Source organism: Sardina pilchardus, chromosome 6 (genome assembly GCF_963854185.1).
Source record: "Sardina pilchardus chromosome 6, fSarPil1.1, whole genome shotgun sequence".
In the NCBI taxonomy this organism is placed as follows: Eukaryota; Metazoa; Chordata; class Actinopteri; order Clupeiformes; family Clupeidae; genus Sardina; species Sardina pilchardus.
Genome location: NC_084999.1, coordinates 12,251,295 through 12,273,398, shown reverse-complemented (window position 1 = coordinate 12,273,398; position 22,104 = coordinate 12,251,295). Strand labels below are relative to the sequence as shown.

Below are 22,104 nucleotides of genomic sequence, written 5' to 3'. Positions count from 1 at the left end.
GTGACATATTAGGACATGTGAGTGTATTATTATTATTATTGTTATTATTATTATTTTAATCTGTCTTCATAAATGAAACCCCATATGTTCTAGAAGTATCATTTACTTTCCATGCTATACAAATCATAAGAAATCCTATTATATAGCCTAGTAAACTAGAAATGCTAGTGTTTGTAAGTAAGTAAGGCTATGTGTTAAGTATGTAAGTGTTAAGTGTTAAGTAGCCTATGTACTGTAAGTGTTAGTGAGTGGAGATTTGAATCAGAGTGAAAATGGTAATAGTTTCTTTGTCCAAAATGAAAAACAAAAAAGAAGAGTTTTGAACCACTTTCTCCATTGGCAAGGTCTCTATACTTCAATATTTCAGTAGATGATGCTCATTTATAGGCAAACATTTTAGAAAAGTTGCAAAACAAAAAAAAATATTACCTTCATGTAAATAATCGGCTGTGGACGTTTTGTGGGGTTATCTGTTAAACATACCTATCCACCTGTAAGATCTCTATTGACATACAATGGACATACAAAGGCTGATAAAACCCAAATGTCTACCCCAAATGCAATGGTATCGTATAATATTCTAATTCTAGATTGTTGAACCTAATCAAAAATCACTATGAGACGTATTCCCCTTGAATGGTACCAACTGACCAAACTTAGGGTCTAGGCTACTATACTTCTGGTAATGGGTCACATGTGGTCCAGGGACCCAGCCAACTTTCAGCCAACACTCTGTCAGATCACTTTTACAGTGTGTGGGCCAGCTCAGGCCCAGGGGTCCAGCCACTCTGAGTTCTATCAGTTAGTGTCGGCCAAATCTGGGCCAACAGACACCTGAGTAATTTCACCGTGTGTGGGCCAGACCTGGGCCAACAGAAACAATGAGACTCATTTCACCATGAGGCCATTTCAGGCGTCCTGAAGCCGGGGTAAACGAGGACGGATCAAGCTATTCCAGACGGAGTACTGTAGGGAAAAGAAATTGAGCAGAATGTAGACAGGCAGGCTAGTCTTATCCATACAGAAAAATAACATATCCACATTTGCAGCTTGAACATATTTAGAGAGGTAGGCTATGTTAAATATGTTGAATAAATATTTTACATTTATATACATGCATTTATCAATATAGGCTATTTCAAAATATGAGTAAATATTAAATATGGGACACTTTCTTATATTTTCTGCATATAATTAAATATTCAGCTTGGACTTAGATATAGATAGCCTACTGCATATTTTGCTCCACATATACAGTACTTGCACTGTATGTCTTAATTAAATATATTGTAGCCATCTATTAAAATATAACATTAAATATATTGTAGCCATCTATTAAAATATAACATGGATGCAGCTGCATTATTCAATATTTTTGTCCCTTGATTTTCTGTATGGATAGGCCTATAGTGGAAGTTCTCATTCTGCTTCACTTGAAAATATGTTCTTTCGTTTTGCAAAGCCTACCTACCAAAAGGCTTCGTGTTTTACAAGAACTTCAGTTATGTAGGCCTACTAGGCTAGGCCTACTCCATATGTAAAATTGCTTGTTTTTTAATTATTATACAATAATTGGTTTGGTCTCCAATAAGGCATATTTGGTATGAAATCTAAGGTTTAATATTGTTTTATTTGATGTGCTTCCCCTCTCGAGTCTGTGCCCCAATTTGCTTCTCATAGTTTTTTGTCCCTATCGCCTAGACTTTCGATTCTTGAGTAGCCTCAGAATAGAAACCTGGAAGACGTCACCTAGCTGTGACAGCTGTTCAAGGCACTACCAGAGAGGGAAAGCGGAGAGAAGGATATTTGGCACTTCAGCTGTACAGTATGATACGCTCGCAGCGTTGCCCTGCTTTTCCATAACCGTAAGTAGAGTTGGATTCGCGTTACAAGTATTTTCCTGCGTAGTGAGAACACTGATGATATCGATCAAGGCCACAGCTGGAAACATCTTTTTCAAAAGCTTCAAAATATGAGGTGGCGTTCACAGGGACTTCTGACCATAAACCCAATTATTCCCAGACCCCAAGAACTTAGCCTGTCAGAAGTCCTCAGAACGATTTTCATTTTACTTGTTGTCTCGTTTCATTACGTTTTACATCGAGGTTAGAGAGTTAAGTGGATAGATAAAGAAATAGGCTAGGCCTACTACAAACATGCGAACGCTGTCCGGAGTCCTGCTTCGACCGCGGAAGTGTCGGCAGCTTTGTTTGGTTTGTCATAAGTTGCCTCTGGTAGTCTATCATAGGCTACACAAATAAGCTTTCTCCGTCTTGTGTACCCTGTCAGGTCCAAATGAAAGCAAAGCCTATTATAACGAATGTAGGCTTTTTTTTTAAAAAAAAAATTGGCTTTTTAATGTGATATGATATGCCTTCTTTGAATACTACATTGCGTTTTACCATATTACAGACATTAAGAATGCATGCGTTAGCCGACACAGGCTAAGGTGGTGTTGTTTTTCTGGTGTAATTTCACAGATAGCCTGACTCGGCCAGCACTTGCATGACGTGAATAGGCGGGGCTAGACTATCCTGTCAGAGCTCATTATTAGACATTCTCTGATCCTGTTTACAAAATAGTATACAGACGTATGATAATGAAAGTTTCAGTAACACATAACTACCATTCTGTATTTTTTTTATCATTTTTTTTATCTGAAAAATAAACTGCAAGGGTTTAGTATGCTAGGCTTCACCTGATAGATAGATAGATAGATAGATAGATAGATAGATAGATAGATAGATAGATAGATAGATACTGTAGATACTTTATTGATCCCCAAGGGACCTGCATTTATGGCAACACAGCTGGGTATGCAGACAGGACTTACCAGTGCGCCCTTATTGCTTTATTGTTCTCCCTTTGTTTGGAAAAGGAAAGGAGTAGCCTACCCTTATCAGAACTTTTTTGAAAAGTGTTCACAGAGTGACTTGTTTTATTTTCCTTCCAAGGTATTAATAAAAATGGATGACACTCTTAATTCAGCAACACAGAGGTCAGTAAACTCAAAAGATTTGCCAGTCTGAAAACACATTTAACATCAGGAGGTCGTGTGAATTCATTTGCTATCCTTGTCAACTTTTATTGCAGAGCAGAACCAGGTGATTCTCTGGAGAATGTGACTGCTCCAGGAACCTCTGTCCCCAAGAAAAAGAAGGGGAAGAGGAGGGGAAAAGCAAGGAAAGCTGAGGATGTCCCAACGAGTCAGCCGTCCACCAGCCATGTCACCCAGTCGCCCCAACACCAGCGAACCGAGGCCAATCAGAAGAGCGCAGCGACTATTGGAACACAGACCAAGTCAACGGCAACACGGGACCAGTCCACGCAGACCCCCGGTGCTCGCTTTGCCAGAGAGACAGTTCCAGCCACAGCCCCAGCTCCTGTCCAGCCTCCCTCAGATCAACTCCCCCAAGATCAGTCACTTCCAAGTCAGCCACATTCACCTGAGCTACCCCTGGACAACTCCGATCAAGCCAACACTACCAGTAAGAGAAGCGCAAATGAACTCTTTGTACTGACATGGAATATCGATGGCCTTGATCAGGAAGATATGGATGAACGGTTCCCTGGATTGCTGAAGAGCCTTGCCAAGTGGGTCATGTGTTCAAAAAACTCCTGAACGGTTAATGTAGAGGGTATTTCTATTTATGATTATAGTACGGATGACAGTTGTGTGTATTGATGCACTTATCCAGTTTTATGTTGGTAGGATCCGTCCAGATATAGTTCTGTTGCAAGAACTTATATCACCCATTGCAGAAGCCCTTGATGAAATCATGAAAGACTATGAGTTTATTATGGGTAAGAGACGTTGACCAATCAAGCAGTGTTAATCACACTTAATCACATTTTCACCAATAAAAGCCAAACCAATAACATGTTACATGTAGTTATGTGCTTGGTTACGGTATGTTTAAACCAGTGGGTAGCTACTGTATTTTCCCCGGCTATGTTTTCCTCTTCTAATGGACAATTCCATGATAGGCAACACCAGCGGGTACTTCACTGGGATAGCACTGCGTAAGTCCAGGGTGAAGTTCCTCCAGAGCAACGTTGTGAACTACCCCACCACTGAGCAGGGCAGGAATCTCCTAATGACACAGGTGAGTTCCTTGATGACTGTGAACATGACTGTGCAACACAAAGGGATATAATGGTAGTGTCTTACAAGAATTGCAATAGGAATTGCACAAAAAAAACTGTAAAACTGGCAGTAGAGTAGGAAATGTATATTTAAAAATGAAATTTTCTATGCCATTAAAACATTTTTGTCCATCTGTAGGATTGAGCATTCTGTTCCTGAATGAAAAAATATTTTCCATCAGCCATTAAAAATAACATTCTTACATTAACTGTAGACCTGCTCTTGCCTGTTGCTACGCACGCTCAGTTGAGTTTCTCAGGTCACCCTCTGTGGCTGATGACCTCTCACCTGGAGAGCTGCAAGGATAACTCCCAGGAGCGGATGAACCAGCTCCGTCGGGTGTGGAAGAGGATGAGGGAGGCTCCTGATGACCACACTGTCATATTTGGAGGTGACACCAACCTCAGAGACAGGGAGGTCAGTGATGTCCACAGTGTCCACAGTGTCCACAGTGTCTCTTTGGTCTCTCGATTGAGGTGTTCAGATGTTTGCAGACGGGACTTGACTTAAATTAACCTTCTCAAAATGTACATTTGACAGATAATTGAGATAACCTCAAGTGAGTATTAGTATTGCACAGATATAGCTCATTTTTGTATTATTATTATTATTATGTATGCTGTTTAGGTGTCTGTGATCTTGGCCTTGTTTGGTGGTGCCTTGCTCAACCAGTTGAACTACAGACAAAAACATTACACATTTAAAAACATTAAAAACGTTATCACTACCATGTGTCTTTGCAAAAGCACAGATTGAGGCTCAGCTGGAAAAGTTGATCCGGTATAACTGGTCATGTAGAATTGGCAAAGTTGAGACATTTTCCCCAACCAGCAAACTTTCCTCTGTGTTGGCAGATTAAGTGGCTTGGTGGTCTGCCTGAAGGCATCTCTGATGTCTGGGAGGTTCTCGGACAACCCGAAGACTGTCGGTACACCTGGGATACGGTCAACAACAACAATAAGGACCTCCCCTTCCCAGCACGACTGCGCTTTGACCGCGTCTACATAAGGCCTAGCAAGGAGGGGGCAAAGGTCAACCCAGTCAGCATGAGGCTTATAGGCCAGGAACGTCTGAAATGCGGCCGCTTCACGAGCGACCACTGGGGTATCCTCTGCAAGTTTTCCACAGACTCAGTATTAAGCTGAATTCAGCTTCAGGATAGAATTGATTAATCTATCTCGCAATCAAACTACGTCTGAAATTGTGCAGCCGTCAGTGCTTTCTATTTAGTCTGGTTTTCACCATACTAAACTCAATCTTTTAAGATTGATCATTAGTCTGGGGAAGATGCACTTTGATTCTACTGCAAAAGAGGTGTGATCAATGTGCAGTGAATGGCTTGTTTTCAAATGGATTTCTTATGCATGTTGAAAATATTAGTGCCTAATAACTTGAACAAAGCCATACGATTTCTAATCTTAATTGTATTGAGTTTAATGTGTTTATTTTGTTGGTGGTCCGTTCGAGTGTAATATTTTACCTCCGCCAAGGAGGTATATGTTTTCATCGGGGACCGGCGTTTGTCTGTTTGTTTGTCTGTCTGTCTGTTTGTCTGTTTGTTAGCAAGATAACTCAAAAAGTAATGAATGGATTTCGATGAGATTTTCAGGAAAGGTCAGACATGACCCAAGGAAGAAACTATTACATTTCCGTAACACGTGCTGGCGATCTGAATAGTTTCGGTTCAAATGTATGACAACCTAGGAAGAACAATGCAGGCGGAGGTAGCTGCGCTTTCGGAGTGCTTTTCTAGTTATTATTGTGATATAAACTCATCTGCCAGTGCTGTCCATCTCTCCATCTCTGGTCTCAGAAGTGGAACAGTTAAATATTCATAGGCCTCTTAACTGGTGGGAACTCTGAAGCCCTTCTGGCTCCGGCTTCATATCTTGCTGGATCACTGCCTAGCATGTTTTGATTTTACTGTATTGATTTTTGTTTTAAATTCAAATGATTTCATAAAGTGCTCTCACAACCTCACTACAACAACCAAACTTGCATTTACCTGCCTCCTGTTCTGAACAGCACCATCACTGTCCACTAGATGGAGCTCTAAGCATATCATGGATATACAGTACCTATTGTAGATTGAAAGTGATCTTGAATTGTGCACTCGTAACATTATTTGTGGCCCTCCCTCATATAAGAATGGTCTGATGAAAGTAATTTTTCAGGTGTGTTATTTTGTAGTATTTTGCATTTCATATTTTAAGTTACAGTCAGTGTGTGATGAGCTTTTGTTTTCATTTACTGTCATACTTTCCAGTGCAGGTGGAGAGGAAAGCGGTATCTTGTTGTGCGGCATGTCTGCGAGACAGAGGTTAGAAATGCAAGATGTGAAATGCTTTCATATATGAATTCACTGAATGATGATAGTGTAGCCATTTAGATATGTGCCTATTCCATTATTTGAATTGGAACATAAAGTATGCCTGTGTGTGGGTGTGCGTGTGTGTGAGTGTGTGTGTGTGTGTGTGTGTGTGTGTGAGAGAGAGAGAGAGAGAGATAGAGATGGAGAGAGAGAGAGTCTGTCTGTGTGTCTATCCATGTATATCTTTTTCTCACATTTCAGCGCTGGGGTGGTATGTGTTAGCTGTCTTTGCTGGGAGCTGTGAGCAATCTCGTAGAGATAGATGGATGGTAATATCCTCTTTGGGGAAAAGAATTTGAAAACAGGCTCTTGTGTTTTCATTTGGAAAATTGATTCAGGGTTTCATTTTCTCAGCTGTTTAATCCAAGCAGAATTGAAATATGTCAGTAGAGTCAGATGGAAATTAGGAAAGATGGCAAGCTGTCAGCAAGAATAATTATTTGTCATTGCCTTAGTCACCACATTCAGGTTAATGTAAGAGTACATAAATGTGCCATCCATCTGGGCGACTTGGTGATATATTAGGTGTGATATATGCTGGGAAAAACAATATTGAGTGTTCTTACATTTAGCTTTTTAGTTACAGGGATCTATTTCTTCAGTAATGTATGCACGACACCTCTTTATCTCTATCTATGGGGTTCCTCTTTACTCAATTTCATATTCTACCTAGCACCTACAGTAGACACATAGGTCATTCACTTAACATCTCAGTCAGATGTTTCACAAGGCCATACAAACTGATGCATTTAAAAATCATTCTAACATCTGTCAAACAAGACAATACAAGTGAGCAATGTATCTGTCAAATTCAGAAAATGTTCATTCTCTACATACTGTATAACATTAACTAGGAACTGGAATGCCATTGTTGTATTATAGCATCATACATTGCAACTTTATACTTTTGAGTTGACCTGTGCCTGTGCTGTTTACCAGCCAATAGGGGGCACACCAGTGTCTTACTCTTTACTTGAGCAAAGCTCCCTAACTACCAATGTCACTGAGAGTTCAACATATTTTAATCTCTACCATCTGTTCTCCGAATGAGGTACAGCGTTTCCAGTAGCTTTAGGTATGATTATACCAGTGATGTAAAGTTATAAAGATATTAGAGGAACTATGACACACAGTATATATAGCCAACCAATCTACTGCATTGATTTTTTTCATACTAAACATACTAGACATTTAGAATGTGCTTTGTAATTCTCTGCATGACCCTACAACACCCTTTTCGCTCTTTTTCGGCAGCCCTTTGCATAATCAATCGCCCTCTTCGCTCTGCAAATGCAGTTTTTCCATACTGTCCTGTCCAAGTGGCTTTATTTATAAAGAACCTGAATCAGCGCTTCCAGTGTTCTCTGGCTGCCGTCATGACATAACCTTCCCGAGGGGTGAGGGTTATTAAGATGGGAAGCTTTGGACGCGTGGTCTCAATGGGAATATTACCTTTCCTTTACTGCTGTGGGTCGTGAGCATATTCGGGACATTAGTGTACATATTTGCATTGGACCCAATGGCTCAATAGCCGCTGATGTATTCATAGAAGTGACATTGCATCTCTCAGGCGCCGCTTGTGTCTGTAAACTGCTGACATAAGAAAGCTTGTGCCCCCGTCTCTCGTCATAAACATATTCTAAATAAAAACAGAAAGAGGCGAGAGGTGTGTGTTTACACACGGAAGATGATGCAGTTTGCATGATAAGATTTATCCAATCAGTGGTTATTACTCTGGGTAATGGATTTGGCTGCGTCATTTGTATTGATTACTAGTTGTAAACATTGCAGGCTCCCAAGCTCATTCATGCAGTTTCTTCCATGGCTAGAATTTCACCCTCCAACCATCATATTTAACTAGGCTGATATGCTATGTGCGTGTATTGAGTAGTTGGGGAAATTGAATTGAGCGATTTGGTCTTTAGGGGTTGTTCAGGCTGTGCTGGGAGATTTACTGACAGCCTTCCCTGATTGAGCTCTCTGCATTTCACATGCTGCGTGACAAGAACCCCCCGAGAACGCTACATCTGTTTTTGGAAGCGCACTGATATGTTTGCATAAACTCAAAAGTGTTGTGTTAGGGAAAAATGCACACACACGCACACATCTCTATTCCATCTCTTGTTTCCCTTTTTTCCCTCTGAGACTAAAGCCTGCTCGATAACCTGGGGCTGGTTGGCCATCAGTCCTCAGCTGTTTATAGACATTAGTGAGGTCAACTGTTGGGTCTGTTTAAGTGCTTGTTGTGCCTGGCAGTGGCGTGTGTGTGTGTGTGTTTGAGGGGAACTTGCATGAGCAGTGTACCAGATTCCCCCTCTCTAGGTTCATTACCTCATGCTTGCCTTGCTGTTGCAGTAGCTGCGGCACATTGCAGTCATCTCATTGCCACCACACACCCCCCCCCCCCCATCTTCCTCCAAGAAAAATGAGCCGTCATGTGCCTATTGACACGGAGAAATGAGAAAAATTTACATCGCTGGACTTTTTATGGTGGTGCGGAATGACAGGGCCAAAAAGCTCATTGTGCTCGCTCGCGCCAGCGGCAGCAATTAAATTGATTTGATGCGGCGATGACAGCACGGGCCCTAAGTCTCCTGTAAGGCTCCTGTTGGGCTGCCTCCTGGTGTGGCCAGGCTGTCTCTGGTTAATTACATCCTAACGCAACCAGCACCAACAAACGCTGAGCCGGGTCGGGCGTCTTCTCCGCAGACGACTACTGCTGGCATATGTTCCAGCGCTTCACACTGTTTTTTTTGTTTTTTTTAGACATCTGCAGTTAAGTTGAGGGTACAGACTGTCAGGAGCATATGCCACTTTGTTGTTTTGACCCCTAGTCGTTCTGCTGGCAAGTTTGCTGGATGCAAATGCAGTGTTTATCCTCACTTGATTGTGCTGAAGATCACAACTTCTGTGACACGCAAACTATGACGCCATCCTTTTTTTTTAAGGCACATGGAGCTTTTTATTCCAAAGGGATTGCTTTAGAGATATAAAAAGCATGCATATCCAAACATTGTTTTCTCTGAAATTAGTTGGAAGTTCTTGATGCTTAACTTTTTCAAGGAAACATTTTGAAAAAAAGGGATCAACCGCACAGCTCAGAGGAGACTCCCCTCTCTAATCTTCTTTAAACTACTCCCGATGATAACAAAGGTTTGTGTGAAGTTCCTTATCATCTAATCTTGATCTGAGGCTCCTCACATAGTGTAGATTACACGGAGTAGGAACATGCTGGACATCACTCCTAGCCATGACACAACGTGACTGGACGAAGTGACTGGAGGGGGAGAGACAGACTGAGAGAGAGAGAAAGAACAAGAGCACTATCCCACCTTGCAATCCACTCAAGCAGGTGGTGAATGTACTCTCCCCGTTTCCATGGAGATAAAACGATGATGTCATGGCACTGACAGGTCCACCTGTGCCAGGGTAGATGAGCAGCAGAGATAATTCCGGCTGAAAGTTGAGTTTTTTTCCCCCCTAATCTTCCACCAGACATATTTGTGATTTGATAAGGCAGAGCTGTCAATAAGGATCAGGAAAGGACGACAGATAAGGTGCTGAGAGAGAGAGGGGGGGGGGAAGGGATGCCGAAAGAGAGGAATCTCAGCTCAGAAGCAGCTTGGGAAGATGTGAGCCGGTGAAGAAAATGAACCTAATTTAGGAAGGATTTCAACAAATCTGCGAGGGGAGAAAGTGTGGTTTAGGTCTAAAGGCACTTTGCCATCTGCAGAACTGCACTGATTCCAAGGCTCTTTGTGCTCCCTCTCAATAGGCTCCTGTTCTTGCTGTGTTTCAAATGAAAGTCCAATGCACCATACTACAGTAGCATACTTTACCTCTCAAATGGCATGGTTATCAATACCATCAAATTAATTTAACTAACAAATTAAACTTGCTCAAAAAGTGAGGTTTTTGGCATTACTGCATTTGCTCTAGATTCTAGACAGCCTAGTCCATTTTGGTTGTGTGACAGATAAATAGTGGCGTATTGTTGGATGATGAATACTTGGCACTTCAGGGGTGAAGGGATATGTCAACAGCATTTGGTCCACATTAAACAAGCAGTGAAAATGAGATCAGTGGGAGATTGCTGAGATTTATTGGCTTTTAGTCGGATGGGAGCAGAGCAGGCAGACTGAGCTGTTGATGATTCATCTTCAAAAGCATTACATTGTTTTCTCTTTGGTCCTAACTACATTGGGCAGCGCTTTTAAAATGGCTCCACTTATTTTGGCATTTATCTGCAGAAGGACAGATCTTTTTTTTTTTACAACAATCAGAAACTGTTAGTCAGAGGGTCAGAATTTTAGAGCAGATTGAGTTCTGAAAAAAAACTTGAAAATGTTACCCAGACACACATTGTAGATTGAATATTAGCAAGCATTAAATGAATGGCATATACTGCATATATAATTTCCTACTCAAAAATATGTGATCCAAATCAGCTAATGGATGGTATATTTGTGTGTGTGTGTGTGTGTGTGTGTGTGTGTGTGTGTGTGTGTGTGTGTGTGTGTGTGTGTGTGTGTGTATGTGTATGTGTATGTGTATGTGTATGTGTCTGTGTGTGTGTGTGTGCGTGTGCGTGTGCGTGTGCGTGTGCGTGTGTGTTCCCCCTCCACGCCCTGTTGTAAGTTCAGCACCATGGATAGCGTCTGAAAGTCAAAACTCAGATACGTACCTCACAATAGTGCTTTATTGACTGATTCCTCCAACAAGTCAATGAAGGACATACAAGTTTCTAAGCTTTTGGAAACTAGAAGTAGTATTCAGACTAAAAGATTTTCTGATTCTCTCTTTCGATCTTTGATCGATATGATACACAAACTCAACTGAGTGAACACGCCCAGATGCATTGCAGATATCCCAATGTATCATATGTCCTTCAGTTTAACCCAGAGAGAGAGAGAGAGAGGGGGGGGTGGGGTCAAGACTCATGAGATGGTCAATGAAAGAAAACTGCTGATTATCTGAGGCTGACATCTTAGAACACCTAACCTTTTCCACAAATCACAATCACCTCAGGACAGAAAACATTCTCCAAGCTTGTCATTCTCCAGCTCGTCAGTTTTCTTAAAACGAGTGCAATTTACACTCAGACTCCTTGCACATCACATGAGGTCCTTGTGGATAATGCTCTTGATTCAGACCTGAGTTTGTGCTCTTGACTGTTCTCTGCTGATTATGTGCATTCAGGGGTGAGTGAGAGAGACCTTTTTTTGGCAATCATGACACCACCACACTCAGAGCAGTCGCTAGTTCTTCTCCCAGCAATCAAAGCTCTTTGGTTATCTATGGCTTCCAGAGGGAGTCTGCCAGAGACCTGCTGGCTCACTGAGACACGGGAGCAGAGAGAATGTGTGTGATTTACTGTCCTCTCTGGCATGTTTTTTTTCTGTGATACATGTGTGATCTGTAATCTCTGAATTGCTTTGAGATTCTTGCCAAGCATGCATCCTTATTCATGTCAACCAGGAGAAGAGCCGGTGCTTGCAGGCCTGTAGGGTTCAGGATGCTTCTGTGCGGGGCGATAATCTATTGTCATGCATGTGGACTCGATATCATAACAGTATCAAAAGGAGATTTCCTGCAAGGGCTCAGTGTTGCCCTTGTGATTGAAAATTATGTGATGGGAGCATTGTGGTTCTTCCCCTGCTTATGTTTAAAGAATGTTTAAATAATGCTTGTGACTTTTGTTGAAAAGGGGGCCAGGTGAGGGCGTTTTCTTCGCTCTCTATCTCTGTCTCCAGTGACTACATTGGGAAATTATTACTGAGGCTTTTACTCATAATATTGTGTCTCATCAAATATTTTCTGATAAGCAATGAATTGAGCCACCCTAACACATCCTTTTAGATGCTACAGCCGCCGGCGTTCATTTTGTTAAGTCATTGCTGTCACGATCACTTTTAAAAGGAAAGGCACTTGTGATTGCCATCATCTTATGATTTATCATTAGTCAGAGAAACCTGCTGGTGATTGAGAAGATTTGGGATGGAGTTTGTCGGCTGAGTAATCTGTTGATGTGCACAAAGCCAAGCACACACAGACACATACTCACACAGACACACACACACACACACACACACACACACACACACACACACACACACACAGACACACACACACACACACACACGAGTTCACACACACCGAGGTGCCAGAGGAGACAGGCTCATTGATTGCAAGCATCTCAACTCGATCTTTTATAATTACATCAGAGCACTTGTCGCTTCTTCCAGCGTATTGTGAATGAAGGCAACAATGCTGCACGACTCTCTGTGAGAAACAGAGACGATTGGCACCACGTTGCCTCTGCTCTCGCTTGCACACTGCAGAAGAGCCGGAGACCTTTAGACCTCCAAACAGTGAATACTGTCAGAAGATGGAGCTGGCTGTGGTTTTGCTCCAGTACTATTTTTGGAGCAGTCTAGTGCTTCTCTGAGGTGGGGTTGCCATGAACACCGTTGCTGCGGTGCCTGACAAGACAGACCCCAGTGACTGCCACCCCCCACCCCCCCTACACACACACACACACACACACACACAGAGCCAACGGAGAGAGAGGATACAGTGTCTCATCTTTCAGGGGTGCTGCGGCTGGCTGGCAGGGGCATGACTTGTAACATTTACCGCCTGCCCTCAATGCCCTGCCCACAGCCATGGGCTGTCTGACTGGCCGCCTGACTGAAAGCTCATGATGGAGAACAGACCCATCAAGCACCTGTCTCCTCCACATTACACAGGTAATTCAGTGATATGGATATGCTTGTCTGCGGATTAGCTTGTTCCTTTATCTGTAAGAAAGTATAACAATGAAGTAACACATCCTAGGTGTCCACCATTGATAATTTCTCACTTGTGTGAGTGGGGGATTATTCACACAGTCTTCACAGAGTTGAGAAGAGACATTTCATGCAGTCTTAACTTTACATTGTGGTATAAATGTCAGAGTGACATTATGAGACAACAACAAACAACACTGATATCATAATAGTCTTCTGTGCATCTGTTCCCATCACAGAGTACTGTATGTCAGCCCAAAGGCACGATCATAAACAGAAGGCTGTGGTTTGAGCTGTTGTCTTAATTCACTATTCATGATCCTCCCCTCTACCAAAAAAAAAACAGAGCGGAGCACCTCTGTATATTTTTGTAACCTGCTGAAGAATGAGCCCATGCGAACGATTATCATCATCATTATCCCAATCTATTTCCAGAAACAGTTATCTTCTCCCCCCAAAAAATCTGTACGAAATTGCATCCATGCTCATTGAGTCTGTGATTAGGAGCCACGGGGAAAAACAACACTGATTTGATGGTTTGGCTTTCTAAAGAGACCTCATGATGTTCTCCATTTCCTGCAGAGAATAACGTATGCTTGACAAATCAAATGCAGTGGAACCTGACACACTGTTTTATTCAATCCGATCCAGTTGGTAATGATGAAATGTAATCACTTTCCATTACGGAAAAAAAAATCTGATCTTTCAATAACTGACATTATCTGTCATTTCTTTTTTTTTTGCCACGATCTAGGAACATAACATTTGCTTGCAATATGATTGTAAGGACAACACATTATTTGTTTTTAAATGAGCAATAAAAGGAATAACATTTTCTCTAAATATGCGCTTTTGCAGAAGGGGCCTAAATCGGAGAGGATACCTCTGGGCTGAAATGAACTTTTCCACCATGGTCATGGTAGGTTATGCCTCGGACCATAAATTGTTTTTTTCCCCACCAGTCATGTTAGGTTATGCCTGCAGCAAATTAGGCAAGGTTTGGCTGGGTTCTCCCTGGCTAGTAAGGTTATGTCTGGGTGGTACATTGAATTTTCCGCAAAGGCGTGGCGACATACTCTTCTTTGACTAGGAATATTTGAATGTGCCTATGATTCATTCATCTGGTAAAGAAATATCAACCAATTGAGAAGCACTTCAACTTTACGGGGACTTATTTCTGTATTAGCAAGGAAGAGTGAAGCTGTATCGTGAGTTAATGCAACTAATCTCAGAAGTACTTTGTAGTTTATAAACTTGAATTAATGTAATTGTTGGTAACTGCAGAGGCGGTACATTTTATCCCTTGAAAACACATTGAGACCCACAACAATATTGACATTTAAAAGGCTGAAATCTAAAAGGGGGAATAAAACCTTGAATTTCCCTATGGGGATCAATAACGTATCTATCTATCGTAATCTATCTATCTGAAATCTTGTCTGAAGCATTCAATAGATTTTACATCATTTATTTATTTATTGATTGATTTAGCAGACACTTAATCAAAATTGACTTATTATGTCAATTGTATGGCAAGGGCTATGCTCTCCAACTGGTGCCTTGCATTGACGCCCCAGCAACTTTGCATGCTACCACCAACACACCACCTTCAGTTTAAAGGTATTGCACGACGATATTAATTGACCAACGTAATTTGTTGGCTTTTACCAAACCTAATTAACTAATCAACAATTAACTAATTACTGTAACTAACACTAATTAACATCAGCCTTACAATCAACAATCACACCTTACCACTTGCTTTCCTGCACACACAACACTGCGTGTGCACTCCCATTATTGCCATGAGATTCTGCTCTCTTAAACTCAGCCCCCAAAAAAAACCTACTGTAACATGGTGGACTCCCCTTCACAATCAGCTTACATCTGCAACAACACAGACACATCACTAGTGTGTTGGCCATGGCAGAAGCCCTCTAAAACAATCCCTGTGCACATTCTCTCTCTCTCTCTCTATCTCTCTATCTCTCTCTCTCTCTCCTCTTCTCTCTCTGTCCGTCATTCCTCTCAGGTAACTGGCAGCCCTTTGACAGAGGGGGGAATTGAAAAGAGAGGCTTTGACAGGTAACAGGCAAGGTGATTTACGGCACCGGTATAGTCAAGGACTCGTGAATAAATGACATGTCCAGTTCCTGGCAACACATCTCTTTACCTTTAATTAGTGTGGCTGCATATCAATCAAAGCTCAAATCAATCAAAAAGAGATGTTTCCGTGTATTGAACATGTCTCATCAATGTGAAGTGAAATATTGCCTTTGTGAGAAAGTGTATTGATCCCATGTATGCATGTTTTTATGAATATATGAGTGTGCAACCGTGCGGGCACACGAGCACACTCACATGTGTGTGTGTGTGTGTGTGTGTGTGTGTGCGTGTGTGTGTGCGTGCATGTGTCTATGTGCCATTTGGCTGGGTTCATCTTTTTTTGTGTGTTGAGTGGTATATATGGTTGTATGCATTTCTGTCCATCTGACTTCTCTCAATGAGTCTCTGGATAAATTACCAGCAGAAGGTGAGTCATGACATTATTCAGCTCCTGTAAATATGAAGACTGACGATGATGTTTTTCATCAAAGTGCACCACATTCATTTGAAATCTGTGTCATATGCTTTATGTGTTGTATGTGTGGACTCATTACTCTTGTTCACACAGGTCCATCTCCTGGTGGGGGTGCTGTGTCCAACGGTTACGTGTGTGTGTGTGTGTGTGTGTGTGTGTGTGTGTGTGTGTGTGTGTGTGTGCGTGCGCGCGCAAGTGTGTGTGTTTACTGTATGTTTGTCTCTGTTACTCTCTTTCTTTCTTTATGTTTGTGTATGTGTGTGTATGTGTGTGTGTGTGTGTGTGTGTGTGTGTGTGTGCGTATATGTACATATGCATGTGTCTGTGCATGTGTGTTTGTGCATGCATGCATGTACAGTATGTGCGTATATATATACATTAATACATAGGCGCACAGAATGTGTGTAAACAGCATCTCCATTCATCATGACAAAAGAGGGCAGTGATTACCACTGCAGGCCACCAAACACACACACACACACACACACACACACACACACACACACACACAAACACATCCATGCAACCGTTGGACACGCCACCCCTCCCCAGCCGTCATTCAAGATGACGGACAGCTGAGCAGACCTGTCAGAGCTGAGCAGGCCCCTTTGTCCCCGGGCTCTCTGTCAGCTGCCACAGCAGAGGCCAATGCAGAGTGACATTGGGGGGGTGGGGGCGGCGGCTCCGACCGCCTCAGCTGTGTGAGGGGTGACGCGGGCGGAGGCAAGTGCCAACACAGAGATGGATCACAACAGTAGAAACAGGTATGGTGTAGATGTGGAAACACACATACACACACACACGCGCATACACACAGACATACGCACACACACACACACACACACACACACACACACACACACACACACACACACACAAACACACACAAACAGAGGGCGGAGGCAAGTACCAATACAGAGATGGTGTAGATGTGGAAACACACACACACACACACACACACACACACACACACACAAACAACCATACACATACACACACACACACATACACACAGAAATGAATATTTTCTACACACACAAACACATTGCACAATTCAAGTAATGAAATGCATACTTCTCTCTAATCTCTACATACTCTCTCGCTCTCTCTCTCTCTCTCTTTGTGGACACACACACAAACTCACCCTTTAACTAAGTTCAGATTTGGTCTGCTCCTTGGTGACAAGTGGGTGTGTGTCACCGTTTGTAGTGAGAAAGACTGACAGTCGGTGACTGAGCCCTGACCCCAACCCCCTCACACACACACACACACACACACACACACACACACACACACACACACACACACACACACGTGACGCTGACAGAAAGCGCTGAAGCTTGCTGCTGCTGTCGAAAGCAGCACAGTGATGTAATACCATCACTCACACTCTTGAACGAGTACAATCATCAGTTCTTGCTGTTGTTGTTGTAAATGTCTCTGCGTCTCCGTGAGATACTGTGTGTGCGTGCATGCATGAGTGTATGCCAGAGATGGAGACTGATTGAACGTATATGACCACTATACTTCTCAGTCTACGTCTGCATGGACGAATATGTGTGAGAATGTAGCTCTCTTTGAAGTTGTGTGTGCATGCATGCATGCATTTGTGTATGTTTGTGTAATTGTATGTCAGCTCGTGTGGCTTGTTTACTAACATCTCTCTCTCTCTCTCTCTCTCCTCTTCATGTTTCCCAGCACACAGATTAGACTACAGTATCTCTCCCTCTGGCCCACAACCCCTTGCAGCAAACCATTGCTATCAAAATAAAGAGCCCCTGTGTTTGGGGCAAGGGCATGTGTGTGTGTGTGTGTGTGTGTGTGTGTGTGTGTGTGTGTGTGTGTGTGTGTGTGTGTGTGTGTATCGTCATTTACACCATGCCTGTTTCTACTGTTGTGATCCATTTCCGTGTTGGCATTCGCCTCTGCCCTCTGTGTGTGTGTGTGTGTGTGTGTGTGTGTATGTGTGTGTGTGTGTGTGTGTGTGTGTGTGTGTGTGTGTGTGTGTGTGTGTGTGTGTGTGTGTGTGTGTGTGTGTGTGTGTGTGTGTGTGTGTGTGTGTGTGTGTGTGTGTGTGTGTGTGTGTGTGTGTGTGTGTGTGTATGTGTGTGTGTGTGTGTGTGCGTGCGTGCGTGCGTGTGTGTGTGTGTGTGTGTGTGTGTGTGTGTTGGTAGTGTGTGTGTGTGTGTGTGTGTGTGTGTGTGTGTGTGTGTGTGTGTGTGTTGGTAGTGTGTGTGTGTTGGGGGGGTGAATATATTTTCTATGAGATCAGCTCGCGTCTGTGCGCCACAGGGCACAAAGCTCTAAGGCCCCTGCTTCTGTAACCGATAACGGAATGAAAGCCCCAACAAAATCAGCCACTCCATAACCCCCGACACACACACACTCACACACACACACACACACACACACATACAGTGCTCAAGGCCTCCACGAGATGGCCGCTCCATGAGACGGACACACACACACACACACACACACACACACACACACACACACACACACACATACACAGTGCTCAAGGCCTCCTCGAGACGGCTGCTGCTTTCAGTGGCCTTTGTGCTGTCCTGTCAGTGATGTGTGTTTGCGTTGTTCACACACTCACAGAGCACGCTTGAGTTGCCGTGAGGTCGTCAACACACAAAGGGCAGGTGAACAACAGAGTGTACACTCACCTTTGATTTTAAATTTCCTGTTAAAAAACTCCACAGAAATGACTACATCCAACCACTACGGCACAGTGTTCAGAGGTCTGGAACAGTAGTTAGATTGTGAGTTATGGATTGGAGCTGAAGATTTAGCCAGATGGATCTGATTAATGTTGTCTGAGAAAAGGATTATGTAAATGCCAGCAGCACCAGTAGTTTGACCAGAAAACATATATACACTGTATATAATCATATACGTATATGGTCCAAGCAATGTGGGAGCAGCTCTCTGATTGAGGATGTTGCTCTTGTGTAAAGGGAGCCGGCATTCTGTCAACCAGATAAAGATTAGAAAAGACAATAGAAAACAAACAGACAATGCTGAATGGCTGGCTCAGGATTCCTGTCCTCTCTCCCTCTCCCTCCTTCTACGACTGCCGTGTTAGGTTCCTCGACAGAGGAATAATTACACTCTAACACTGCCCGCGAAGTTACCATAAATCTAGCCCGGCCATTATTCGTCTAAGATCCTAAATAATCAGCTTGCCAACAGCGAGCACTTATCACTTCCATCAGCACGCTCCTTCTGTAGTCTCTGGCCCTCATTAACTGCCTATTGACTGGCCTATTGACATGCTATGGGATGCCTTTTATTCCAGACTATCTGCCTTTCTCAGCTTTAACAATGAGCGAGCAAATGGAAGGCGAAGTTGAAACTGAAATTATTTATGCCTCTGGAAAAAATAGGGGAGCCCTGCTGGCAAAGAGGAAGGTAATTACACAGTCTCATTTTCACTTTTCTGTTGCTCCGGCTTTTTGTGTCAACTGTTTTCATTACGCCGTTCAATGGCGGTTCAGTTCAGGAGTGAGAAAGTGGCAGAAGGAGAAGAGGACAGAGAGAGAGAGAGAGAGAGAGAGAATGAATATCCTGTTCTTCATTTGTATGCATGTACAAATGCTTTGTAAAAAAAAAAAAGACATCCTAAACGTGGTGAAGATTCACATTTATCTTAACTCCTCTTGACAGTGCTGCGTGTCTCCCAGGTATAGCGGCACGTCTTCGACAGATATAGTGGTAAGTGTGAGCTTTTAGGGAGTGGTAATAAAACGTTCCTCCACCCTGCTACGAGGGGCAGTCGGCCATGGAGACGGGCGGTATTGGAGACGAGTGTCACACACTGCCGTGCGCAGCAGCAATGTCCTTTTCTCTGCAGCAGTGGGGGAACTGAGGAGGCATTAGAGCACAGCACACAGTCCACAGAACATGGATGGCTGTTGTCCAATGGTGTGCTGCAGGAAAAGGGGGGTAGAAAGACATTTTGGTCAATTCAGACAGCGACTCAACAATATGTTAGCACAAATTGGACTCTGTGGTCTCTGTGGTGGCAGTTCCTCTGGCAGGTCCTCTATTGGCAATGTGGTGGCACTTCCTCTGGCAGGTCCTCTATTCTGAACAATTCTGGATGTAGGTCTTTCAGATGTGAGATGAGTTCTGACAACTTTCTCTACCTAAGTATATAACCACTTAAAAAGGGTTATTACTGACATAACCGGTTGTCTTACTAGGATGCTGAACTTCTTTTTCTATTTGTCTAAGGGACAATAGAACAATTGGTTTAGCCCTTTGAAACAAACGTGAACATAGTGCTCTGCACTTTGACTCTAACCTTTGTTAGCATCTAACTATTATAAGGATTAATTTATGAGAAACTGTTCGACATGCGAAAATGTCTCTTGTTCAAACTACTCACAAACTGTCCATACTGCCCTCATTAGCAATAACACATGATGACCCATGTTGCTCCTTTTATTCATGGGTTTCATCAGGTCCCTTTCCAGGTGTATTAATCAAGCGCCATGCAATCTGCATTGATAATCAAAAATGCTTGATTTTATGCACCTGTGGAAAGGGACCTGATGAAACCCATGCACACCCAGCACGCAAAGTAGAACTCAACACAGACCCCAGGTCAGGTACGGGGTCTCTCCACCTGTGCTGACCCATATCATCGTCCTGGGTGAGGAGCATCAGGGCAAACAAAGGAACGCCATCACTGTCTTGTCAAAAGTTCTATTCAAAAGTACGCGAGCAAAAGAGACAGTCAGAGTCCCTGGACTGCACGAGAATGTTTTCCTCCAAAGCAATTTGGTGGCCTCTTTTCAAGGCCCGACGTGTCAGGGTAATTGATGTGTTATTGTCTGTGCTTTTCTCACCGCCCCCGTCTCTTTTAATATGAATACGTTTTCCATCAGCCACTGCGCAAATACTGTCCTAAAAGTAATAGCTCAGGAAGCTGATAAATATCAAAGCGTTTGACAAGGAGGGTAATAGCCTCAATGCCGGTGCCATCTCTGTGACCCACGGTGGTAATTTAGAGAAAGTGCTGCCCCTTAGTCGCCAGAGACCATGAAAAAGCGCACAACAAGCCAGTGAAACAAAAGCCGACAGTAGTGTTTCATCACCGTGTGGCATAAATGGGCTTCACTATGACTGTGATATAGAAACAGAATGGGCGCTCTATTTCTGTGCTCGTTTCTGTTGATAGCGGCGGCATAGTTTACGTACACACTGGAGAAGGGGGGTTCTTTAACAGGGCTTTATATTTCAGAGAACACTGGCACACGTTGAGCTTGGACTGGAGGCTAGATGTCAGCACACTGGTGTTTACTGTTGTGGGGTTCAACGCTTCTTAGAGAGTGTTTGTGTGTGTGTGTGTGTGTGTGTGTGTGTGTGTGTGAGTGAGAGAGCGAGAGAGAGAGTGTGTGTGAGACACAGAGATAGAGAGAGTGTGTGTGTGTGTGTGTGTGTGTGTGTGTGTGTGAGTGAGAGAGAGAGAGAGAGAGTATGTGGGTGTGTATGAGTGTGTGTGTTTGTGTGTGGGGGGGACTATGCAGTGTGGCCAGTTAGCGGGCCCGGGTGGACAGCATGGTTGCCAGTCGGCCGTCTGGAGCGTGTGGCTGACCATGCGTGAAATTACAACACCGGGGAGTGAATGCTGCAACGAGGGGCACGAAACACACACACACACACACGCACACACATGGCTGTTCCTCTCACCGGCTCCCTGTGTGACAGCAGCGTGAAGGGACGTTAGCCCCCTTCCCCCCACCCATCTTGTCCCATCCAATCCCATCCATCCCCCTGGCAGGACAGAAGAACCGTTCCTCAGCCACACTCCCAGCATGTCAACACAGAACACGCTCACTGTGAGAAGACAGTGGCAGCTTAGTTCCGGAATGTGCTTCCTGGTGCACTATAAAAACAACAGCGGAACGTTAGAAAGCCCTAACACCGAAACACTGACAAAGAGAAAATCTAAAATGGCGAAAGATACATCCCCATTGTCATGTTGGGATGAGATTTTGAGATATACAGTGCACACTTTCGTACCCACATATTCAGAGAAACTGGTTGGGATTTGGATCCAGCGGAAGGAATGTAATCATACCTCTGAAGAAAAGCAGCTGTAGCAAGGATTACCTCCAGTGTGAAAATCTCTGGGTACTGTAGGTTTGGTCCATTCAGCACTTTCCCTCTCAATCTCTTTACTGGGCGTCTGGAAGACCTG

The 22,104-nt window shown here is 43.3% G+C and overlaps 1 protein-coding gene across 2 annotated transcripts; it reads left to right on the top strand.

The window, feature by feature from the left end:
• The first annotated feature begins 1,757 nt into the window (after positions 1–1,757).
• Positions 1,758–6,130, top strand: LOC134082045 (tyrosyl-DNA phosphodiesterase 2). Of its 2 annotated transcripts, none has more exons than XM_062537680.1 (7): positions 1,758–1,865; positions 2,955–2,998; positions 3,094–3,594; positions 3,713–3,804; positions 3,988–4,106; positions 4,394–4,564; positions 5,002–6,130. In XM_062537680.1, exons 2-7 carry the CDS (start codon positions 2,967–2,969, stop codon positions 5,290–5,292), a joined length of 1,206 nt encoding a protein of 401 aa, XP_062393664.1. In that variant the 5' UTR covers positions 1,758–1,865; positions 2,955–2,966; the 3' UTR covers positions 5,293–6,130. The 2 variants fall into 2 exon arrangements, with proteins under 2 accessions (XP_062393664.1, XP_062393665.1); XM_062537681.1 differs by having other exon boundaries at positions 1,766–1,865; positions 3,099–3,594.
• The last annotated feature ends 15,974 nt before the right edge of the window (positions 6,131–22,104 follow it).